The sequence below is a fragment of the Phaethon lepturus genome, unplaced genomic scaffold, assembly GCF_000687285.1.
Source record: "Phaethon lepturus isolate BGI_N335 unplaced genomic scaffold, ASM68728v1 scaffold4269, whole genome shotgun sequence".
Lineage (NCBI taxonomy): Eukaryota > Metazoa > Chordata > Aves > Phaethontiformes > Phaethontidae > Phaethon > Phaethon lepturus.
Genome location: NW_010562780.1, coordinates 131089 through 152049, shown reverse-complemented (window position 1 = coordinate 152049; position 20961 = coordinate 131089). Strand labels below are relative to the sequence as shown.

At 37.6% G+C, this 20961-nt stretch overlaps 1 protein-coding gene across 1 annotated transcript in view; it reads left to right on the top strand.

Moving 5' to 3' along the window:
* The window catches only part of LOC104626465 (regulating synaptic membrane exocytosis protein 1-like), a gene marked incomplete at its 3' end in the record, with an annotated part of 211901 nt that overhangs the window by 63764 nt on the left and 127176 nt on the right, over positions 1-20961 (top strand). Inside the window, exons 6-8 of the mRNA XM_010294397.1 lie at positions 5436-5489; positions 8900-9240; positions 11534-12402. Coding sequence (XP_010292699.1) covers positions 5436-5489; positions 8900-9240; positions 11534-12402 — 1264 coding nt within the window. The remainder of the gene's footprint in view (positions 1-5435; positions 5490-8899; positions 9241-11533; positions 12403-20961) is intronic.

Sequence of the window (20961 nt, the reverse complement as noted above, 5' to 3'; positions counted from 1 at the left end):
GCAGATGTTAACACCTTACTTCAGCACAGGATAGAGAAACTTAATCTCCGAAATCTCTGGACATACATATATATATATGATAAATATAAAACAACTTGGTTCTCACTAACTCATATTGGAAGCTTTCAAGCAGACAGTCATTCCACCAGCATTTGGTGCCTGTAATCTTAAGCTCTCACATAGATGAGGGAAGTAGCTATGTTTAGAGACTGTTGTATGCTCCTGGAAGAAAATTGGTCAGTATGCTGTGGGCTTTGCATGGTTCCGTGTGCAAGTACAGGGCCTCTCCAACTCAGAAGTTTTCTGATTTTATGTACTGTTTGCTTTAGGGCAGAAAACTATGTAGACAATGAGACAAAAAAGAGGCAGACCTTCTATCAGTGAAGTATTGCAAGCATAGTAACACTTAACATAGTGGAAGAACCATAGGGCTGAAATAGTTAAATTTCTCAGTGCCTTATTCCATACAGAATCACAGAATGGTTGAGGTCTGAAGGGGCCTCTGGAGATCCTCTAGTCTGAATCCCTGCTCAGAGAAGGCCCAAGTATATCAGGTTGCCAGGGCTGTGTCCCATTGGGTTTTGAATGTCTCCAAAGCTGGAGAGTCCATAGTGCTATTTTTTTGTGTGTGTGTGTGTTTGAGAATACAAAATCAAGGTTTTTTTCATGCCCATCAAGTCCACTATTACCTCCATCAGTTGAACCACTCACTTTTCCTTCCATAAAGTTGTTTTTTGTGGGTTTTTTTTTACTTTAAGAATTTGACTCTGGAGTTTAACCATGTTTCCATTTTGACTAACCTTCTTTACAACTTTTCTACAGCTACACATTTCCAATTTCGTTTGTGATAAATTATTTTCCATTCTATAAAAAAAAAATCTCTCTTGCCTCTCTACTCCATTTGATTTGACACAGTTTGTATAAAAGAATATTTATATAAATTAATAGTATAGAAACATAAACAATGGTGGTGTAGGGCAAGCTCCTGCAGAGATGATGTACACATTCATGCACTACTCCAGAAAGTCTTCTTCTGAACATTTGTATATTTTTACTACAGTTTGTAAATATATAAGTGGATAAATGGAGTGGAAAGCTTCTGGTGAGTTCCCTCTGTTTATTGAATGACAAATAAAATTACATATTAGTTCTGACTTTAAGCTGTTTCATGCCATTTACCTTATTTTGTTAGACTTCTGTCATTTGAAAAAAAAAAATTCTACGTTCCATGTATATCTGTAACTACGGAAACCGTGAAGTGAGTAAGAGGAGTACAGTTGATGCTTCTGTGGCTCAACAGCCAAATTGTTTTGTTGTTTTTAAGAAGGTTAGAAGAATATACAAAAATGATGTATGAAATAGTGATTTCTAGTGTAGCTTAATGGTCTACAAAAAATGGAGATTGATGTTACAGAAAACATGAGTAGCAATTCATGGCTATTACATTATCAGAAATATATTAAGAAATTGAAGGAAATTCAGGCAAAAGCAATAAAATTGAAAAAGAAACTGATCTATGAGGAGAGAGTGAAGCTGTGATTGTTGCTGGGGCTTAGAATTCTCCCACTGCCGAGGAAGTAAAAATACTGAGGGTGAAACTGGGTAGTGTGGACAAGAGGAGTGAGGAGAGAGTGAGTGTAGCAATATGGAAAAATGGATTTAAACAGGGTAAGGTTAAATACAGGGCCTGTGGAGGAATCAAATCATCAGAATGCTTGGGATCACTGAGTTACAAAAAAGTGATCTAAGTCTCATCATGATGACCCCTGGATGAATAAAGCTACTACTGTGTGATGCTCCATAAACTTTTCTTGAGGGTTTGCTTTTTTTCAAAAAATTAAATTCTCAAGCCCAGACAAATCAGCCTGACCAATTAATACTTGCTGTGTCTCTTTGATTTTTAATCCCTCCTTTCTCTTGTTAGGACAGTCTCTTCTGTCTCCCTCCAAACTCTAATTTTGTGAATTTTGATCATTTTAGTTAGAAGTAGACCTAAAACCAGAGTTGCAAGGAAGCTTCAGGTGCAAGGTTTCATAGATTTGTCCAAGCTACAGTCCTGCTTTAGGAGGTCACAACTGTAATTGAGACAAAGCAATGCAATACAATTTTTGTAGTATGTTTTTAGTGGTGTGTATTAATTAGTTTACTTGTGTAGTAGATTTAGAAAAAAAACTTGCAGGGGGAGAATATTTCAAATTACTGTATGTAACTGTGAATTTTTAGACAAAAACAAAGACTCCTCCTCTAGCAATTTTGGTTTCTTCCTTGGGCTCCAAAGGCATTCTCAGGGAAGTACATCGCAATAGTGACTGGAACTAGGCTGTGTGCTGTTTTAGAGATATTATTTCATATGATAACTTTATAGTTGCCTGAATGTATCACTTCCAATGCCCAGTTTGCTGCAGGATTATTCCACAGAATGTTTCATTTTTGTGGAAGTTGTCAGGAGCTTTCTGAAAGATTGGCAGCTCTAGCTGAGAGATTCTGGCAGAAAGGCACGTGAAGAAAGTCAGTTGTTTTTTGGTTTATTTTATCTTAAAATTACTAGTAATGCTGTTGCTAGCAGCAGTGTCAACAAAACTGGCATAAAAAATCCCGTTGATGCTATCTCCTTGAATCAGTGCTCCTGTGCACCTTTTCTGCATTTTTCTATTGGCAGTTTGCAGTTGTGGGTTTAGAAATTTAGGCCAGGAGTAAGATTACGATCAATGTATCAACTGTGTTCCATTGCCTAAAAGTAGGTATCTGATGCAGATGTATACATATGGCTGGCAGGTGTGTCATAACTCCCGTGGGAGGTTTCTGCCTTCTTAAGTGGCATGTGGCAGCCAGGTACGATATGCTGACTTATCTCTAATGGCACTAGCCTGTCATTAGACACAGGATTTCATTTTATTGTGTCTACTTGAGAGTGAGTGGATTCTCTTTGCATGGAAACTGAAATACCTGCCATGCCTATAGGCATTGCTGTGTAAACAGACAAAAGGTAAGCACCTTACTCTCATCCTTATTCGTACACATAGGATCTGACTTGGAAAGTTAACATCTGAGTTAACTACGAAAGGCAAGCAGGAAAAGAGTATGCAGTGCGCTCTCCAGTGCAAGTGGAAAATTCTGATAAGGTGGGCTTTTAAACATCCCTCCTGGATGCTCTCAGCCAAAGATGTAGTTGTACCACAGACTTTAAGGTGACATGTAGTTCTGTGAACAGTGGGACCTCGTTCCCTATGAACATGTCTTGCGGTTGAATTGCTGTATAGATCCTGTGATGCCAATGAAAGATTGCAAACTAGTGAAATATTTATACGGCTCCTATAGACCTGCCTACTTCATGAAACTTTTAAGAACACAATCCCTTGAAAAATTCCATGTCTGTGCAAAATTTAATTGCGTTTGTCCAGTGGGTTAAAAGATTATTGGCGGGTGTAGGGAGAAAAAGGGGGAAGAAACCAATCAGCTGTCAGCATAAACCTAATTTTTGTGCCAAACTGGGATAAAAATATCAAGCTGAAAATGTAAGTTTTGAAGAAAATCTGTTCTGCACAGGGATGGAAGAACAAGGATTGCTAAAATGGCTTTAATGTCACAGTCCTGAAATGGCTGAGCCCCATATTTCTGATGAGCATCAGTGTGGGCAAAGTGGTCCTCTCCCTGCTTGGAGAGGAGGATGGTAGAGAATTGTACTGTCCTTTTGAACCCTTCAGTCTAGATGACAGGCTTCATCAAAAGCAGAACCTAGACTCCTAAGCTATTTCTTTACTAGCAAATTAAACCTAATCTGGGACTATTCCTAGGTGTTAGAGTATTTGTGCTGGTAAACTGACAGAAGGCTGCTTGGCACGCTCTTGGTCTTCTGCCCACTAGCACTTTCTCATAAATTTTTCCTGGTGGTTTGGGAGTTGGGGTCCTCTAAGGCGCACCTCCAGGAGGCAGTTGGTGTGCAGCCATCTTGCTTTGAAGTAGAGCAGAGATGCTAGCATAGATGCAGGTTATTTCGTCTCATTTGGCTTCAGTACTCAAAAACTTTTCTGTAGTTTAACAGGAGGTGGTGAGCCACTGCCATAGAGAAAAATCCTCTTTCCCCCCATTTGCCTCTCTTCCTTGCCACATGATTTCACTATTCATCATACCCCTCCATCAGAAAAATAGATGCAACAAAAAATTTAAACTGATTTAAATATACAGATACATTTCTACTATGTTTTTAAATGCAAGTGGCTCCTGGGAGGACCTGACAGTCAAGGAAGAGGATACAAGGGAGTATGTGGTATGGCGAAGCTGGGAGCAAGGAAGTGAGAGGACAAACCCAGATAGGGAGAAAGAAGAGCAAGAGTGGAGGGAGGTGGGGAGAAGACCTTCCCTTTTGGTGACCAGGAACCATTGTATGAAATCAGCTCTCTGTACAATTTTAAAAAATATAGTTAATGAAAGCTTGGATTCACAAGCACATTTTAATTAGAAAGGTGGAGTTGTTTATTTATTTAGATTTTGGGCTAATGTAAGGATTCAGGTAGATTTTCAGCTTAATTTATTTACATTTTAGTGGAGTGAAGCCCTCATGACATTTACGCTAGGGTTTTATTACAGAATTAATTTTGACAGAGCGAAAGAGATAAATGCAATGTTGTATACTAATTTCACGGTTTGCTGCATGTTTTATGTTATCCCAGAAACATTAAGTGATATATAGTCTAACTTTATTCTGTGATTCAATAGTGTTGTAAGAGCAAATTGATAACATTGCTTCTCTTTGACTTCCAAGAGGTGATTTGTAGGATGATAGCAGAGCTCTGCTGAAGTTAATGGTGCCTCAGGCAGAGAAGATGGTCTGTCCAATTAGATCTGTCTGAAATAACTAGTGGATAACGGTGGATAAAGGAACGCTAACAAAAGCAGTAAACTGAGAACATGTTGTGTATACACCCTTCAGAAGAAATAATTAAGATAGCGTGAAGGTTCAGTAAGGAACAGCATGTGGCCTGCTGCATTAGCACACTTGTTACCTAATTTGCTGTACAGAGATGAAGCAGGATGCATGGCAGTCAGTGTAACTGTGGGTTTGCTATTTCTAAACTCATGAAGCGTGGAGGACGGTGCTCCTTATGGAGCCTCCTCAGAATCTGGGCTTGGGTGAAGGATTGGGGGAACTTGCTCTGACCTTAGCCTGAGTTTTGCTTGACATGTGTCACACAAATTTGCTATAAAGTTTGTGTCTCACCCTAATGTGACTTTAGCCTTACAATGCATGTTTGGAAGTCTCCAAATTTGAATTTGAAAAAAGCCTTTTGCTGCATTCTAAAATGCAGTTTTGAAATATGTAATCATGAAGAAGTGTTCTTATTTTTGTAACTGAAAATGCTCTTTTTCTCTGTGTGTGTACTTGTATATATTATTTACTATGGGCTCTTTCAAGTTGGAATTTCATGTTGTGTTAGTACAGGAATACTGTTCCTACTCATTGTGGATCACATTCAACAGTACCTGTAAGAGTAAGTTTGAGGAATATTTTTTCTGTGAATGAAATACCCCATATTCCACATGAAGGCAAGCATGGGATCCTTCTAGCATGTTTTCACGCAGCCTGTAAATTTTTCACGTGAATCTGTGTGGGAACTGTTGACCCACCTCCACTGAGTCCTGTATGTGCCACTTTGTTTTTGTTATGTAGCAGTAAAGCCCAGAATGCTTTGCTATGCTATGAAAATGCACATTATTCTAGAGCCATGCACATGAACCTTTTGAATGAGGAGCACCCTTTCACTGGTTCTCTTTAATAGCTTCCTGTGTGGGTATGCATTGACCTATGTGAGGATGCCAGAAACGAGGAACAAACCCAACAACAAAAATCAGACTCTGGATGTCTTGAATAACTTACTGTAGGACTGCATCAGAGCTCACCATCCAGAAAAGTGTAAACAGAGACTATTTTTGAAGTGACAGACCAGAGTAAAATTGTCGAACACTCATCATTTTACTGATGCATCGCGTGGAGGTCCAGAAGCCGCATTAGAGAACTGTAATCCTTCATCAGAGCATTTGTTTGGTTGCCTAACATCTGTGGATTGTTAAGATAAGTTATTACACAGATCTGCTGTAGTTTAGATTAGTTTGGACCACATCCCAGTGTATTCAATCAGGATATAATTCCTGCATGCTGCTAAATTGCTTGCTCCACATACTTTTCCAAAAATGTTTTTCAAGATACAGTTTTATCACTGGAACTGCTCTGTCACTTCAATTTTGGCTTTCTTTTCCTCATAAAGAAAAGCTTTTATTATTTTTCCTTTTGGACTGAAAATATCTCAAAGCAAATATAGCATTTATTAAGTCCTGAAGAGATTCCTAAACAAGGATGGTAGTGTAGCTTCTATGTGAGTATAATGCAGATTTCCTACATGTGTAATCTGTAGTGATTGGTATGTATTGTGTCCAAACTGCAGTGTTTAAAGACAACTGTAAGAAAATGGGTTTGTATTTACATGTTTAGTATTTTATTCTTTTTGTATTTTGTATTTTTTCTGTGTCTATTTGTGCATTAGCTATTTGTATTTGTTTGGATTTAATAATATTTTGCATAAATTAATTTCAAAATATGAAGATTATGTAAATTAATGGTAATTTCTTAAAGTTTATTACATACCTTATACATATTTTAAATGATCAAATGCATTAAATTGTAAATGAAGTCTATTACCATCTTTACACATTTAAATGTGCTTGCATACGTACAAATATATGCAATTTGATTAGAATATTTAAATTTTACTTTAATATTCCTTATCCTTCCTTTAAACAAACTCTAGTTGATTTAATTTTTATTAACACTTTTTTCAACTTTCTCTGTAAACTGGGAAAATACAGGCAATGACATATTTCATTAATGACTTTGGTTTCTAGCATTTTATAAACAGACACATGTGCATGCACACTCTTGCTGCCTAATGAGCTAACAATTGTGTCAGAGTCCATAAAAACATTTAAAAATGTGGTGGTTTTTTCCTTTTAGTCTTGCTGGTTTTTTAAATCCTGGTAATAATAATAGACTAAAACAGATAGACTAAAATCCGTTCTATTAGAACAGATAGTCTGATAAGCTGAATCTCTGTTTTGTTCAGTGTACTAGATGAAGGAAATAAGACATTTGAGAATAAATGGTTTTTTTATGTTAAAGGACTAGCATTTATTTTGTTGAAGTTGCTGTTCCTATTATCCTACTGAGGGTTATCTGTTTTTATCATAATACATGTTTGTGTCACTGTTGGAGATTAAGTTTTTTTTTTAATTCATTAAAATCTTAATAGGTATTTTATTATCCTTCTTAAATAGAAGAAACATAACAGTCATCTTTTGGTAAAGGTACAATCCAGATACAGGGAAAAGAGTTGGATGTTGTCTCAGTGTGATTTGGTCAACCAGTGCAGGAATGGTATTGGAAGTTTTGATGTATTCTTCAGACCTAAAGAGACAGTCTATTTTAGGATGCTTTAAATAAATTTTATTTATGTTAATTTTGTAAAATGCCTAAAATTTTCATCATTCCATGTAAGCCATGCACTTCCTCCCCAGGCCAGAGAATAAGAGAGCTCAGTACCAGAGCTTTGTCCTGTTGCAATTTCTTCCCTGAAGTGATCGTTTTTTCTGTTCCTTTTAAGTGCTGTACAATTTTGAAATTGTTGCATCATTCCTGTGTTTCCACAAAATAGTTTTAAGCATATTTTTCATTCCAACTCTTGTCATCCTTCTTAGCCTCTTTAAAGTTTTACCCATTCTTTTACATATTTCCACATGAAACAAAAAGATTTTCTTTACCATTTTCCCTATTAGTTGTCAGCTTTGTTTCCCCTCTCTCCTTATTTCTGACAAATTTCTACTTCTTGTGTATTCTTCATGCATTTTGCCTTTTTTGTTCTTCTGCCTCAAAACTCCTTTTGTCTTTGTCTCAAATTTTTTTTTAAATATTCACACACTTTAGAGTCCTGCTTAACCTTTTATTTTTCTCTGATGATTTACGCCTGTACATAAGACTGTCTTGTACTGCATAGACTTCAAACATGGAGTTTTTCTTTACTGTGTGTGCTCCTGTTTATCTGTGGATGTGGAATAAAAAAAAAATCTTAAGAAGCAGCATTTATCTACACAGCTTAATTGGGATTGCCAGGGACAATGTTTAATTTATTTATTTATTATTTCCAGGTATAACTCAGAGTGATGGTAAATGATCATTTCCAAGTAGTACAAAATATGGTACTTTTGCATTCTTTTCATTGGTGTGTTTAGTTCTCTATTAGTAGGCTTCTTAGGTCTTACCTTACATCTCTGGTAAGTAGTTGTTGTGGATGTAGCTAAAACAATGCAGAGTAAATGCTGAGTTTATTTGCAGGATAATGTTGAGTTATGTTACGTGAGAAAAAATTAATTAAAGGGAAATACTGTGTCAGTTTTCTGTGGTGGTAGAAGTTGGGAGTTAGCTGGGCAGGACTCTGCCACCCGAGGTACAAGTCCCATTCACAGTCTGGTAGGCTTGTCTTGACAGCGATCCACACCAACGAAAACAACTCAACCCACCCCGCCAACTACATCAACATGAGCAACAAGTGTTGGTCGTGTTGTCAGTGTTTATTCAGAAGAGAGCTAGGGCTGGGCTGAGGGGGGATTGCTACAGGTAGGACTGACGTATATTGACAGCACATTTTGGAGAAGCTCGCATAGCATGTGCCTGTAGGATGCTTGGCTCTAGCCAGTGCAGTCGGTGCTTGGAGAAGCATGTTCTGGGTCCTGTCATGAGCACCAGCCTCACCAGTTTAGAGGAAAGCGAGATCGTACCTGCTCTGTGATAGCGAGCATGTATTTCAGGGTCTGAGGGGTAGCTCCACTGACTCTTCTTGTTGTCTTCAACTAGGTTATGTGGGTATGCAATTTATGTCGAAAGCAACAAGAAATCCTAACGAAATCTGGAGCATGGTTTTTTGGAAGTGGACCGCAGCCGTCACCCAGCCAGGACGGAACGCTGAGTGATACAGCGACTGGTGGAAGCTCGGATGCACCGAGAGAAAAGAAAGCAAGACTTCAAGAGCGATCGAGATCACAGACTCCCTTAAGTACAGCAACTGCCTCTTCACAGGAAATCTCTTCTTCCAGCGTGCAGTCTGACCGGAGGAAAGGAGCAGAAGTGTCGCAGCCGGCTATGGGCCTGGACCAAAAGCAAGTTTCCTCAAGGTCTAGAAGTGAACCAAGGGAGAGGTAATGCTTTTTGTCTTGGCAGAGCCTTGCAATTATAAATGCTAGTTCAATAATATTATGCAGGGCTTTCAGCTGGGCCTTGCATGTAAGAACAAAGAATAAATTGATTTACTGACCATGGAACGATCAGTGTTCACTAGCAAATACATTGTCTGATTTGGTCTGTGCAACAGAAATGACAAAAAAAAATTGTATTTTAGGGATATTTCTATGTATTTCAATGCATTTTCATAAGCTTTTAATATAGAATTGTAGGTTACTTTTAAATCTGGCAGGTGTTTTAGAGTTACGAAACAAAAAGCAAGCCTTTAACTTGAAGAAATAATGTACTAAAATTTAAAAAAATAACACCCCCCCCCAAATCCCAATAAACAAAAAACCCACCCTGTGGAGTTCTGTCAGATATCATTATGTGTTATCTTTTTATCAATGATTGTATTATTTCTAATAATAAACCAGGAACTATTAGAAGAGCTCATTTATACCTGGAAAGTAAACATTCATGAAGAACAGCAACAGTACCATCTTGAATTTAGAGCAAGTTGTATGCAACAATAAAGCCAACGGGTAGCAAACGATTACGTTTTAAGTGAGTAAATGAGTAAATTCCTGAGCTGCCTTCACTGTAATGAATGAGTTGAGGAGCAGCAAATCAAGAGAGGATAATGTGATGAAGCAGTTGCTGTTCTTTTGGCTGCTGCCTGGCAGATGGCAGAGCAGTCGAGGAGGGAGCCTGTGGCAAGAAAACAAGAGTCTGCCACAGAAGATTCTCTATTGGCCAGAATGGTTGATGATTTTTTTTTCATGGCTGGTGAAGTTTAAAATGGATGAGAAAGAGTGGCTAGTAACTTACTGTGTGGGTGAGGACCGTCTGAGTTTAACTGGACCAAAACTCAGGTTAGTGTTTTGTACATGTATGATGTAAACGAACACATGGTGCCCTCCCCTGATTCTGTTGACTTTTTGCCCCCAACACTGGAAGGGCCCCCAGAGCAGTCATCACTCATCTAAAGGTCAATCTTAGGGCAGCAAAATGCTTTCTATTTCTGCTTTGCTGTCCAAAAGTGAGATGATTATATTAATTATACAATAGTGAGGTTCTCTGCTTGTCACTGAGACTTCCAAATGAAGTCCAAGGGTTCTGAATGGACATATCTATGGTAAGCTCAGGTCCCATTTATTGCCAAAAACTCAGGAGGGGCAGGAGATGGAGAAAAAGGACACAGCAGCTTAACTTTGGATGGTATCCAACTTCACCTGTCCTGTCAGATGCATCTGTGAATATCTGTGATACGTAATCCAAAGACGTATCAGTTGTGGAAGGGAAGATTCAATGCCACAAAACAAAGGCCCAGTGGCTTTGTCCCGGTGCAAGTTCATCTAAAATAACAGTGTATAGCTGTGTTCACCTTTATTCAAAATTGATGGATTCATATGGGAACTGGTAAACAACAAGTCAATTGGAATGATGAGAGAAATAACAATATACACTATAAGGGGATTTTATGATTCTTTGGCTTGCTTATTCTCCCAAAGCAGAAGATGAAAGAGGAGAGATCATAATTTTCAGGCAGCATCATTATTCATTATTTTGTACTTAGGCTGTATAGGGAAATAAATTACATTTTTCATCCTCTTTTATTACCGGAGAAAGGAATGCCATTAATTTATCTCAAGAAGTCAATTTGCTTTTCTTTATATGCTTATGAAATGGTCACTTCCTTTTAGAGTTTTAATAAGATAAAGCAAACTAGGTCAAATATTATTGTTCTGGATATATTCTCTTTTGCATTTTTTTAATATCCATATTAATTCTTTCTGTAATGTCATTGTGGGAGATACTCCACTTGATGGTGTTCATATTTATACTGTCAGGGTGCTTGAAGTGAATTTTGTATATGTGGTTATTCTGTAACCTTCATGACTGCTGCCAGAAAAATGGAGAACATACTCCAATACTCTGTCATAGTGCTGCAGTTACTATCAAGACAACTTTGAGTCTTTCTACTTAACATGGGTAAATTATTTTTATCTGCATTTATACATGTTCATATTCTTTGTGATTTTACTCATTAATTTATGTTTTTATGGACTCTGGAAGTTGTTTGGTATTGGAAAATAAAAGTACTGCTGGAAGGATCAATAGATTTAATTCATGTTAATGCATCCAGTACCTTTCTGTGTGTTTTGGCATAGCTTATCCTGTCCTATAATCTATTTACTGTGACAGTGTACACAAGTATCTTTACTTTGCATTCAATTCTTCCAATTATTGTACTCCTTTTCATTGTAGGAAGAAGACGATATTGGTTTCAGACCAGAATGGCAAAGGCTTAAAGAGTGAGCGTAAGCGTGTGCCAAAATCCTCACTTCAAAAAGGACCAGCAGATGACAGGGAGCGTAAAGAACGGCATGAAGGTAGAAGGCTGGAGAAAGGCAAGTCACAGGACTACCCAGACTTGCCAGAGAAACTTGAGGAAGGCAAAGTGCCTGATGATGAAAAACAAAGGAAGGAAGATGAATATCATACTCGTTACAGGAGTGACCCCAATCTGGCAAGATATCCTGTAAAACCGCATCCTGAGGAACAGCAGATGCGCATGCATGCAAAGGTTTCTAAAGCACGGCATGAGAGAAGACACAGTGATGTAGCTTTGCCACATACAGAAATGGAGGAAGCGGAGGTACCTGAGAATAAATTAGGAAAACGCTCACAATTACAGGGAACTCAGGACAGAAAATCTCTTGTGGAAACTCAGAGGTCGTACTCTATAGACAGAACAGGTGATGTAAGAGTTTCTGTTTCTAAACAATTAACTAATCATAGCCCACCAACTCTCAGGCATAGTCCAGTTCCTATAGAACACGTAGAATACAAGAACCACGATTCCTTTAAAAAACAGAGCCGCCTTGATCCTAGCTCTGCTATTCTCATGCGAAAAGCAAAGCGGGAGAAAATGGAGACCATGCTAAGGAATGATTCCCTTAGCTCTGACCAGTCGGAATCAGTGCGGCCATCCCCTCCAAAGCCTCATAGAGCAAAAAGAGGCGGAAAGAAAAGGCAGATGTCAGTTAGTAGCTCAGAGGAAGAAGGGGCATCAACACCAGAATATACTAGCTGTGAAGATGTGGAGATAGAAAGTGAAAGTGTCAGTGAAAAAGGTAAGGACTTTTATGTCTATTATGCACATGGCCATGGTTTGGGGGAAAAAAAATTTCTGTATTTTTCTCTCTCTTTTGCCTGTTTTTTCAACATACACCTTTGCTTTTCCCCTTACCTTTTTTTTTCCAAATTGAGAAGTGTCTTATACCTGTTTACATTTGGTTTACAATGTTTCCTTTTGCATTCTTAGATGAGGTCGTTACAGGCAGCATCAGCTGATGAGTTTCTTTCTCATTCTCTTCCTTCTGTCACCTAGAGCTGACAAGATTTAAGGGTTCCAGTTTATTCTCTTGATGGTATCTGTACTCCTTTGGTCATTGCTTCATCCTTTTGTCTGTATGCAGAATAATTTTCTGTGAATTAATTGAAATGGAAAGTGAGTCCTGTAACAATCTGAGAAGACCATTATAAAGCATCATAATCTACTGACACCTCCATCTTAAGATGTGCAAAATTTTACTACATTTAATAAAAAATGCCAGAGTTCATTGTAAAGAAGGACAGGATATGGGGCAAGGGGATTTTATGTAGGAAAGACATGAGAATTGCTGAACTTGTCTAGACGATTTTGCTCCCAAGCTTACAAATATGTTTAAAATCTGTTATTTCAGTTTATCTTCATCTGTTTATGGTAAAACTCAGCAGTAAGGAATAAGTGTAGTACACTGTGTGCTTTTAAACAAAGCCTTTCTTCTGGATGAAGAAGTTAATTAAATTAATGAATGGTGAACAGATAAAATAAGCATCATCAGAAAACACTGTGGTAGAACCTACGAACTGTCTTATAACCCTAACTTGTCTCTAAGTGACACTACACTACAGTGAGCTAAAAGCTTTTTGTGTCTTTGGAAGTAGCTTTTAGCTCTTTAGTTTAATTACCTGTGTTTGTGTCTTGGAGATTTTCTGCTGGTGTTCATACTCAAAATGCCAACGGCTTGCCTGCATTGCCTTTTATTCCTGGCACTGTTTCCTGACATGTCTTTGATTCATATATGCTAAGCTGTCTGTCTTCCTTTATCTGATGTGGTCTCCTGACATCCCCTAAAGCTCCAGTTGTACGTATAAAAAGAGACATTTCTTTCCTCTCCCATCTGAGTAGCTGCGTGTTTTAACTTTCTAAGCATGAACTTTTCCATTCAAAACATGGAAGCTTGCTTTTCTGCCCATTTCTAGGGAGTGGTGATGATCATGCCCCTGAAATCTTAATCCAGATTCCACTTAGACATAACTTGCTTTTTTGGCTGCAGGGGTGGTCAAACACTAGAACATATCACACAGAGATGTTGTACAGTCTCTATCCTTGGAGATGCTGAAAACCCAAATGGAGAAGGCTCTGAGCAATCTGCTCTAGCTGACCCTGCTTTTGAACAAGGACATTTGAGCTAGGGCCCTGCAGAGGTTCCTTCAAGTCTCAACTATTCTGTCTTTCTAAGAGAAGCGCATCTCTCTTCCTTATTTTGTGGCAATGTTTTATGCTGATGTTTGGATTTGTGTAGTTTTCCCTGACTTCCTCTGTTGGTAGTAGCGGTCTGTAATACAGCATTTCCTTTCCATCTTTGTTATTTGCTTTCATTTATGTGCATCAGTTTGAGGTTGCTTATGAAGTAGAAAGGATTTCCCATATTCAGTCTGGGTTATCATTATGAACTGGAAGGTCATTGATGTGAAGATCGAGTCCTGGCTGAAAGTCATTGATACTGATATCAATATGCTGATATATTTGCACTATAAAGGTCCTTTGTAAGTAAAACCTTTGGATGGTTGCTTTCAGGCTTATGACAGTGATCTCAACTTTTGACCAATTTCCTGCCATACATTAAGTATTGGACTTTTTTCTCTCAGTGTAACAAATCCCAGAGGATTTCAAATGTCGTATTATCGATAACTGGATCAAGTTCTTTCTTACCTCCAAGACAGATATTTAGACTTTTCCTTTAGACAATGGAGGCCTTGGTCTGTATCATATCACAGTGCTACCTCACTGTATTTCAATAAAAATTATAAATAAGAGTATGTTAGGGACTTGTCTGACCACTGCTAACTCAATACTTGGTTAACATTGTTGAACATTCCTTGAGACCTTATCTCTAGTTGTCAGTAAGCTAGCACTGTGTTATTATTCAGAATATATATACATATATATATCTGTATATATGTATATGTATGTGTCTGTGTATGCAATACATTAGTTACATAAATATGTTTATTAATTTAATAGCTGTGAGATATGTTTTTACCTGAGCTTGATATGACTTTTACAACCCTTCTCATGGGAAAAGTAGTGGAAATTCTCTAAAGCTGGGAGTATAGTACAGAAAAAGAGCTAGGAAATGTGAATAGATATGAGTAAGCAGAAGCATTTTTGGTAGTAAAGTATCCAATTATTTTTGGAATTAAATTTTCATCGGTACTTGAAAAAACTACAGTATTTCATAAGAATAGATGGAAAGGCGGGAAATTTTATTACCTAAGAAAATATTTTAGAAATCCTTCAGTGTTTTAAAAGAAAAAATAACATAGTAAAAGGGTGTAGTGCTAAAAAATTTATACAAATAATTAAAAAATGCCCCTATAGTAACCGAGGTCAGAATCCCATTCTTTGCAATTTAGCAGAATTGCTGTAAGCAGAATTTCACTCACTATTCCTTCAGTGCATTGCTTGTAATTTGGGAGAGATACTGCACAGGTCCCGAGTTGTAGCACTTTAGTTTATAAGCCCAGGAGGGTCTGGAATCCATCCTCTCTTATCTAAATATCAGCTCAGTCAGAAATCTGGTGCCAAAGTAACACAAATGGGGCTAGTAAGATAGAAATATTGCAAATAAACTTTTTAACTTTGAACAGCCTTACCAAGAAAAAACAAGATCTTAAAATTAAAGTTCACATTTGGTGAGTGCCAATATAAAGCAATCAGCGACTGAGTAATAAAGATGTACTATGTTCAATTCTATATTGAACAACTAAAATAGAAGTTTTCTATGGAAGACAGCCTACATGTCTAAGATGTTTAAAAGAAAATGATGCCCCATAGAAATATAAGGTCTAGGTAGGGTGGATAAGGCTGTCTTGAAAATCAATAGCCAAAAATGACATATAAAGTAGATACTGGGCAAAAGTTATTTTTTAACTTTTGCATTTTCTAGAAACACTGTTTAGGATTGCATTACCCTGTCTTCTGAGCATAAAAAACCTTCTGAAAGTGATATTCAAAAATACAAAGCAAGCTAATTTGGCTAGTATATCCCCTGCTATTTACTGTAACCATTTAATATGTATTTCTTCAGAATTATTAAGAAAATTATTCACAAGCACCGGAGATTCTTTCTTTCCAAAACATAAATGATCTTTGCAGTCCACTGGGATTTAGTCTCTTTGGTGGAGGACCCAAAAAATTATGTCAAGTTGTTTCCATGTTGGAGTACACCTAGAGGAAGAACTCTGTAGCAGTGTCCAAAAAGGTAATATAATAAAAAAAAAAAAATATATATATACACCCTTTACAGGACACTATTACTGATTGCTGATAATAATTTTCATCCTATTATTAATACGAGCTGTAGGACTCCTTATTCTGAAATCCATAATAGTTGAACATTAGGTGGACTGAGTTTTCAGTTGTAACACTGTCCTGGCAAGGCAATAGGAGTCCTCTTAGAAGGCATAAATTGCATTCGTATTGCTTCAAAAACTTGGTGGAATAATGTAAACCAGACTATTAGAAATGAAATCCAGACCTCATTTTAAAGCTGTGAACAGCTTCTGCCTACTGCCATCCAATGAAGAATGCAAATTGGATTTGAGTAAGTTTGAGAAAAAATACTTTCTTTAAAGTTTAAAACCAAATGTTTGTGTAGAACTAGTAGATTTGTGTCCAGACAAGGTTGTACGTAACTTCTTTTATCCCATGATAGATACAAGAGATATTCTAGACTTCTGTCATGCAGTCTTTGAAACTAGAAGATAAAATAGTGTTGGAAATTGGAACAATGTGAGGAGGTACTGAAAGCTGCTCATGTACTGTTATGTAAATAGATGTGCTAATGATTTTACATCTTGCATACCCATTGCTTGTATTTGCCTAAATGTGTGTTTTGTTCACCCTGCCTGGGCTTGAAGATATGCCTAATACTTGCATATTGTCAGCAACGTGGTAAAAACCCAAGTAAAACTCACTTTGTGTACTTATGAATACATTTAACTGGGACTGAGGAGAGCATGGTAGAGTTGGACCCTTGTTTGAAAAAAAACCCTCCTGAGATGACATTCCAGTTTCTTTCAGTGAAGATGTGATTGTTTAATTCATAATGCCTTTCTTACACTACCAGAGGAACAGAGCGACCCAATTTAATTTCATTCTTATGACATTACCCTTCTGGTTAGAAAGTGTTAGGGGCAGGGAACTTGCTAGGATCTTGGTGTATGTGCAGGTGTGAGGCAGGGGGATTGTGACCAGGAGGAGAGGACCTGGAGATCAGGAGGAGAAAGGGACACTGTGGTTTGCAGACAAATGTGTCAGTGCTGGCTTGGCTCCAGGCAGAGAGGATCTGACTCCTTCCTCTGTCCTCCTTTGGTGTTTTGAGTGCTGATTTGGGTGCTCGTGCTTAGGGGTGCTCCCGGAGAAAGGAAAGTGTAAATTAAATCCCTGCCCCAGCGATTTCTTCCAAGTGCTGTAGCATTGTTGGCAAGGAAGGTAGCTTGTGGGCTAAGAGAGAAACCACACGCATGCAGTAGGGTGCAAAAGAAAACATCAGGAAAAGGCTGTAGAAAAGAGGAGGCTGGTTTTAAATGTTTTTAGCTAAGCTTTTACACTGAGGTATTTTAAATCTGGAGTGTAGGCAAGTCAAGTTGTACTGTAACATCTGCTAGTATATTTTAACATCTGTTTGTGTGGAGCGTTGGACATGGAGTTTTAAAAAGAGCTGAATTTTTTTTAAATGTGACTGAGCTTTAACTTAGTCTAAAATAAAATACCTTTGCTAGGAAGATTGTTAGTTCTTAGAAATTAGTTTCAATTTATCTTCTAGTCCTTCTGCAATAGTTTAGATCTACATCTGATTCAGATTTTAATGAACATGCAATCTAAAATGGCTCTTGTTTCAGAGTTTTGGTCAGTGCTAACATTATTCAATGCTATCAATATTCAGTGCTTTTGAGTAGCTGATATTACTTACAATGCTTATGAAATTGTAAGTAAGTGCTTATTAAATTGGTGTTAGGCAGTAAGAAATCTGTTTTGTTTATATGGAATTATGTAAAGTGCATACATGCATATGCAAATGAAATAAGCTGAGCATCAGTGGGAAGAAAGTCATACTGTTGCCAAGAAATCCAACACTTAGACAGAGATACGTAACCATATAAAGAGGGATGTCATGAAAGATACGTGTCTGAATTCTCCTTTAAAAACCTAATAAAGACCTTTCTCTAGTTTACCTTAAGAAGGTTGTGAACATGCTGGTTGTGAACATGCTGGAGGGAGTTCGCAGAATAGTAGCGAGATTGACTGAGGTCTATAAATCATGATATGTAAGGAAAGATGGGATAGATTGAGGTTGAATAGTCTAGAAAATAAAGAAAGAGGGAGGAAGGGAAAGAAGAAAGAAAGAAAGAAAGAAAGAAAGAAAGAAAGAAAGAAAGAAAGAAAGAAAGAAAGAAAGAAAGAAAGAAAGAAAGAAAGAAAGAAAGAAAGAAAGAAAGAAAGAAAGAAAGAAAGAAAGAAAGAAAGAAAGAAAGAAAGAAAGAAAGAAAGAAAGAAAGAAAGAAAGAAAGAAAGAAAGAAAGAAAGAAAGAAAGAAAGAAAGAAAGAAAGAAAGAGAGGGAGGGAGGAAAGGAAGGAAGGAAGGAAGGAAGGAAGGAAGGAAGGAAGGAAGGAAGGAAGGAAGGAAGGAAGGAAGGAAGGAAGGAAGGGAGGGAGGAAGGGAGGGAGGGAGGGAGGGAGGGAAAGGATAAAAAATGGAGGGGGAAAAAAAAGGCAGGGAGGAAGGACTGGGCTTTAAATGGGAAAGAAGAAGCTGGAGGGCTGAAGAGATTGAGTGCTTCTCTATTCCCCTGGAGGGTTAAGTTACTGCTAGGGAGGTTGAAGCTTGGTGCCAGAAACCATGTCAACTCTGAGGACAGGTAAGCAAAGTTAAAGGCTAGTTGTAATCATAATTTCTTACTCAGTTGAAAAAGAGGATTCATAGAAATAAAAATTGATTTCTTCACAGCCTGCACTGAAAAGGAAAAAAGAAATTTGAGACATGGAAGAAAAGGATGTTGCAAACTGTTAAATCTTGAGTTCTTTCTTACGTCTCTGGCAGTTGGCAAGGCATTATGTTTCACTACTATTAGCGTGCTCTGTCTTCTGTGTTGCTTGATTTTTCACATGTTCATTAATTTATTAATTGTTTGTTCTTTGTCTCTTACCTTTCTCCTGCACATCTAATTCATAAAATAGCAACAAATTTGTCCAGTAAGATGAGTATTATCATTACAAAGCGGGGATACTAAAGCATGGAGAAATTAGGATCATATGTTCAAAGAGACTTAACACATGATAATCGGGGTAGCTTTAATTTCAGGAGCTGTGAGAGTGTTTGGACTTGTAGAGAAACCCAGGACTTCTCTAGGTTTCTCCATGAAAGACCAATTCTCAAGAACATTCAGCAGTCATATTTTTTCCATACAGAAACCATTGGAGGTAGCAGGTGTGAGAAGAGCAGTGGCAGCTGTGGGTCATGGAGCAATTTTTAAAGGTCTAAGAGGGAGCTGAAAGCTTTTGAAAAACTTGGCCTAATTTTAGCTGCCGTGCATTTTTCAAAATGCAGCTATATAGTGAACTGGAGTTAAAATTCAGCTATCCTGAAACATGGCATGGCAGTACGGCCAGAGGATGATCCTTTCCCCCACTGTGTCCTACAATTAAGTGTTTTGTATATGCATATACTTTTTGTATACCATAAAAGTTACATGAACTGCTACTCAGGATTTACTGTTATTCTTTTCATCTGAGAGCTTAGAGGAAAAGGTGAACTGTAAAGGATGAATCAAACTGTGTTTAGTAAAGCTGCATAGTTGTGGATAGTCTGTGCAGCATATTGAAGGATGAGTTTCGGTCTTGGGACTGAAATCCAAACCTTTGCTTTTGTCCACCTGTATGGGGAAGCTGTCCCCTTTTGGGTGAAATATGAAAGCCTGTGAAAGAAAACAGTAAACTATTGACTTATTGTAGAATAATACATGTACTTTTATTAATTTTAGAGTTAATTTTAGTTAATTATAAAGTTAACTAGGAACAAACAAGTATCTGATTCTGTTATTTTCTGAAAAAGTTCATTGTGTTTCCTGTTCTTAGTTACAGGGATTCAGTGTATTCATTCTGATCATCCTGCTGAGTCCAAACCTAGTGGTTATACTGTAGGGTACTGAGTATTATTGGTTAGTATTTTCTGTTAATATTTCTCTGATATCTTTTGATATCTTCTTTTGCTTACAATAATGCACTTAATTACTTAAGACACAGGAACCATTCCAGTTTCTTTCTTTCACCACAACTTTGAGTAGATAGACTGATCTATTTGAGCTTTCTAAAATCAGTGTGCTGAAAAATGGCCTCTAGGAAAAACTTTATTCTCTCAGAAAGGTTAATAATTATGAAATGTCTGTGTTCCCTTTGACTAAATATGTATGGTGTCATTCTGTTCCTGTCCATTCTGAAAACTGTTTTCCCATCTTTGCTCCTCTGATTTTGCATTGCTCTAACGCTTTCTTCCTTCCTTTTTCCTCCTTCTGTACAACATTGCATTGTCTTGTGGCTAACTGCAGGTTGCCTACCACAAGGGATTCAGTTGAGCCTAGATTCCTGTTCTCACTACCTATTAATTTGCTGTTAATCAGCTAAATTACCCTTCTCATTGCCTGCTTACTTTTCCTATCAGGTAACAAAGTGATTAATGTATGTATACTGCTACTGCTTATAAAGACATTGTGGAGCTATCTCTTTCATATAAAAAGACTAGATTTCAAGACCTTGCAGCTTTTTTCAGCCTTTGAGTTGGGTTTTTTTGTTTGTTTTGGTTTGGTTTTGGGGGGTGTGTGTTTTTTGACTGATCAAGCCACCGCTAAAGGGTGTGAAAGCTTGATAGTTATGTGCATGGGACCTTGCTGCTCTATTCATTTTCCTGCTCCCCCCTCCCCGCCCGTTTTTAAGACCTTATTATAATGGTTCTGATAACTGATCACATTGCTCTTCTGGTCCAAGCAGAGGACTTTTCTAAGGTTTTAGTTCAAAGGGAGACAGGGGTTTTGTTTTTGCTTGCCCCGCAGCTTGAAAACATGTAAGGACAGGGCAGAGTTTTATGGTTTTATTTTCAGTTTGATAGTTGTTTTTGTCTTTTCTGCATAAGTTCACTGTAAGGATAGAAAGTCTGCAAGTAGGATATGCAAAGTGTAATAAACAACAGCGAATATTTCTTGGCTAATGCACATAGTAGACAGCTAGGATCTATATGCTGGTAACCTAACTGTTAATAAGTTCACCGCCTCGCTCTGCCAACACCCAACTGCTCTAAATGTTAAGA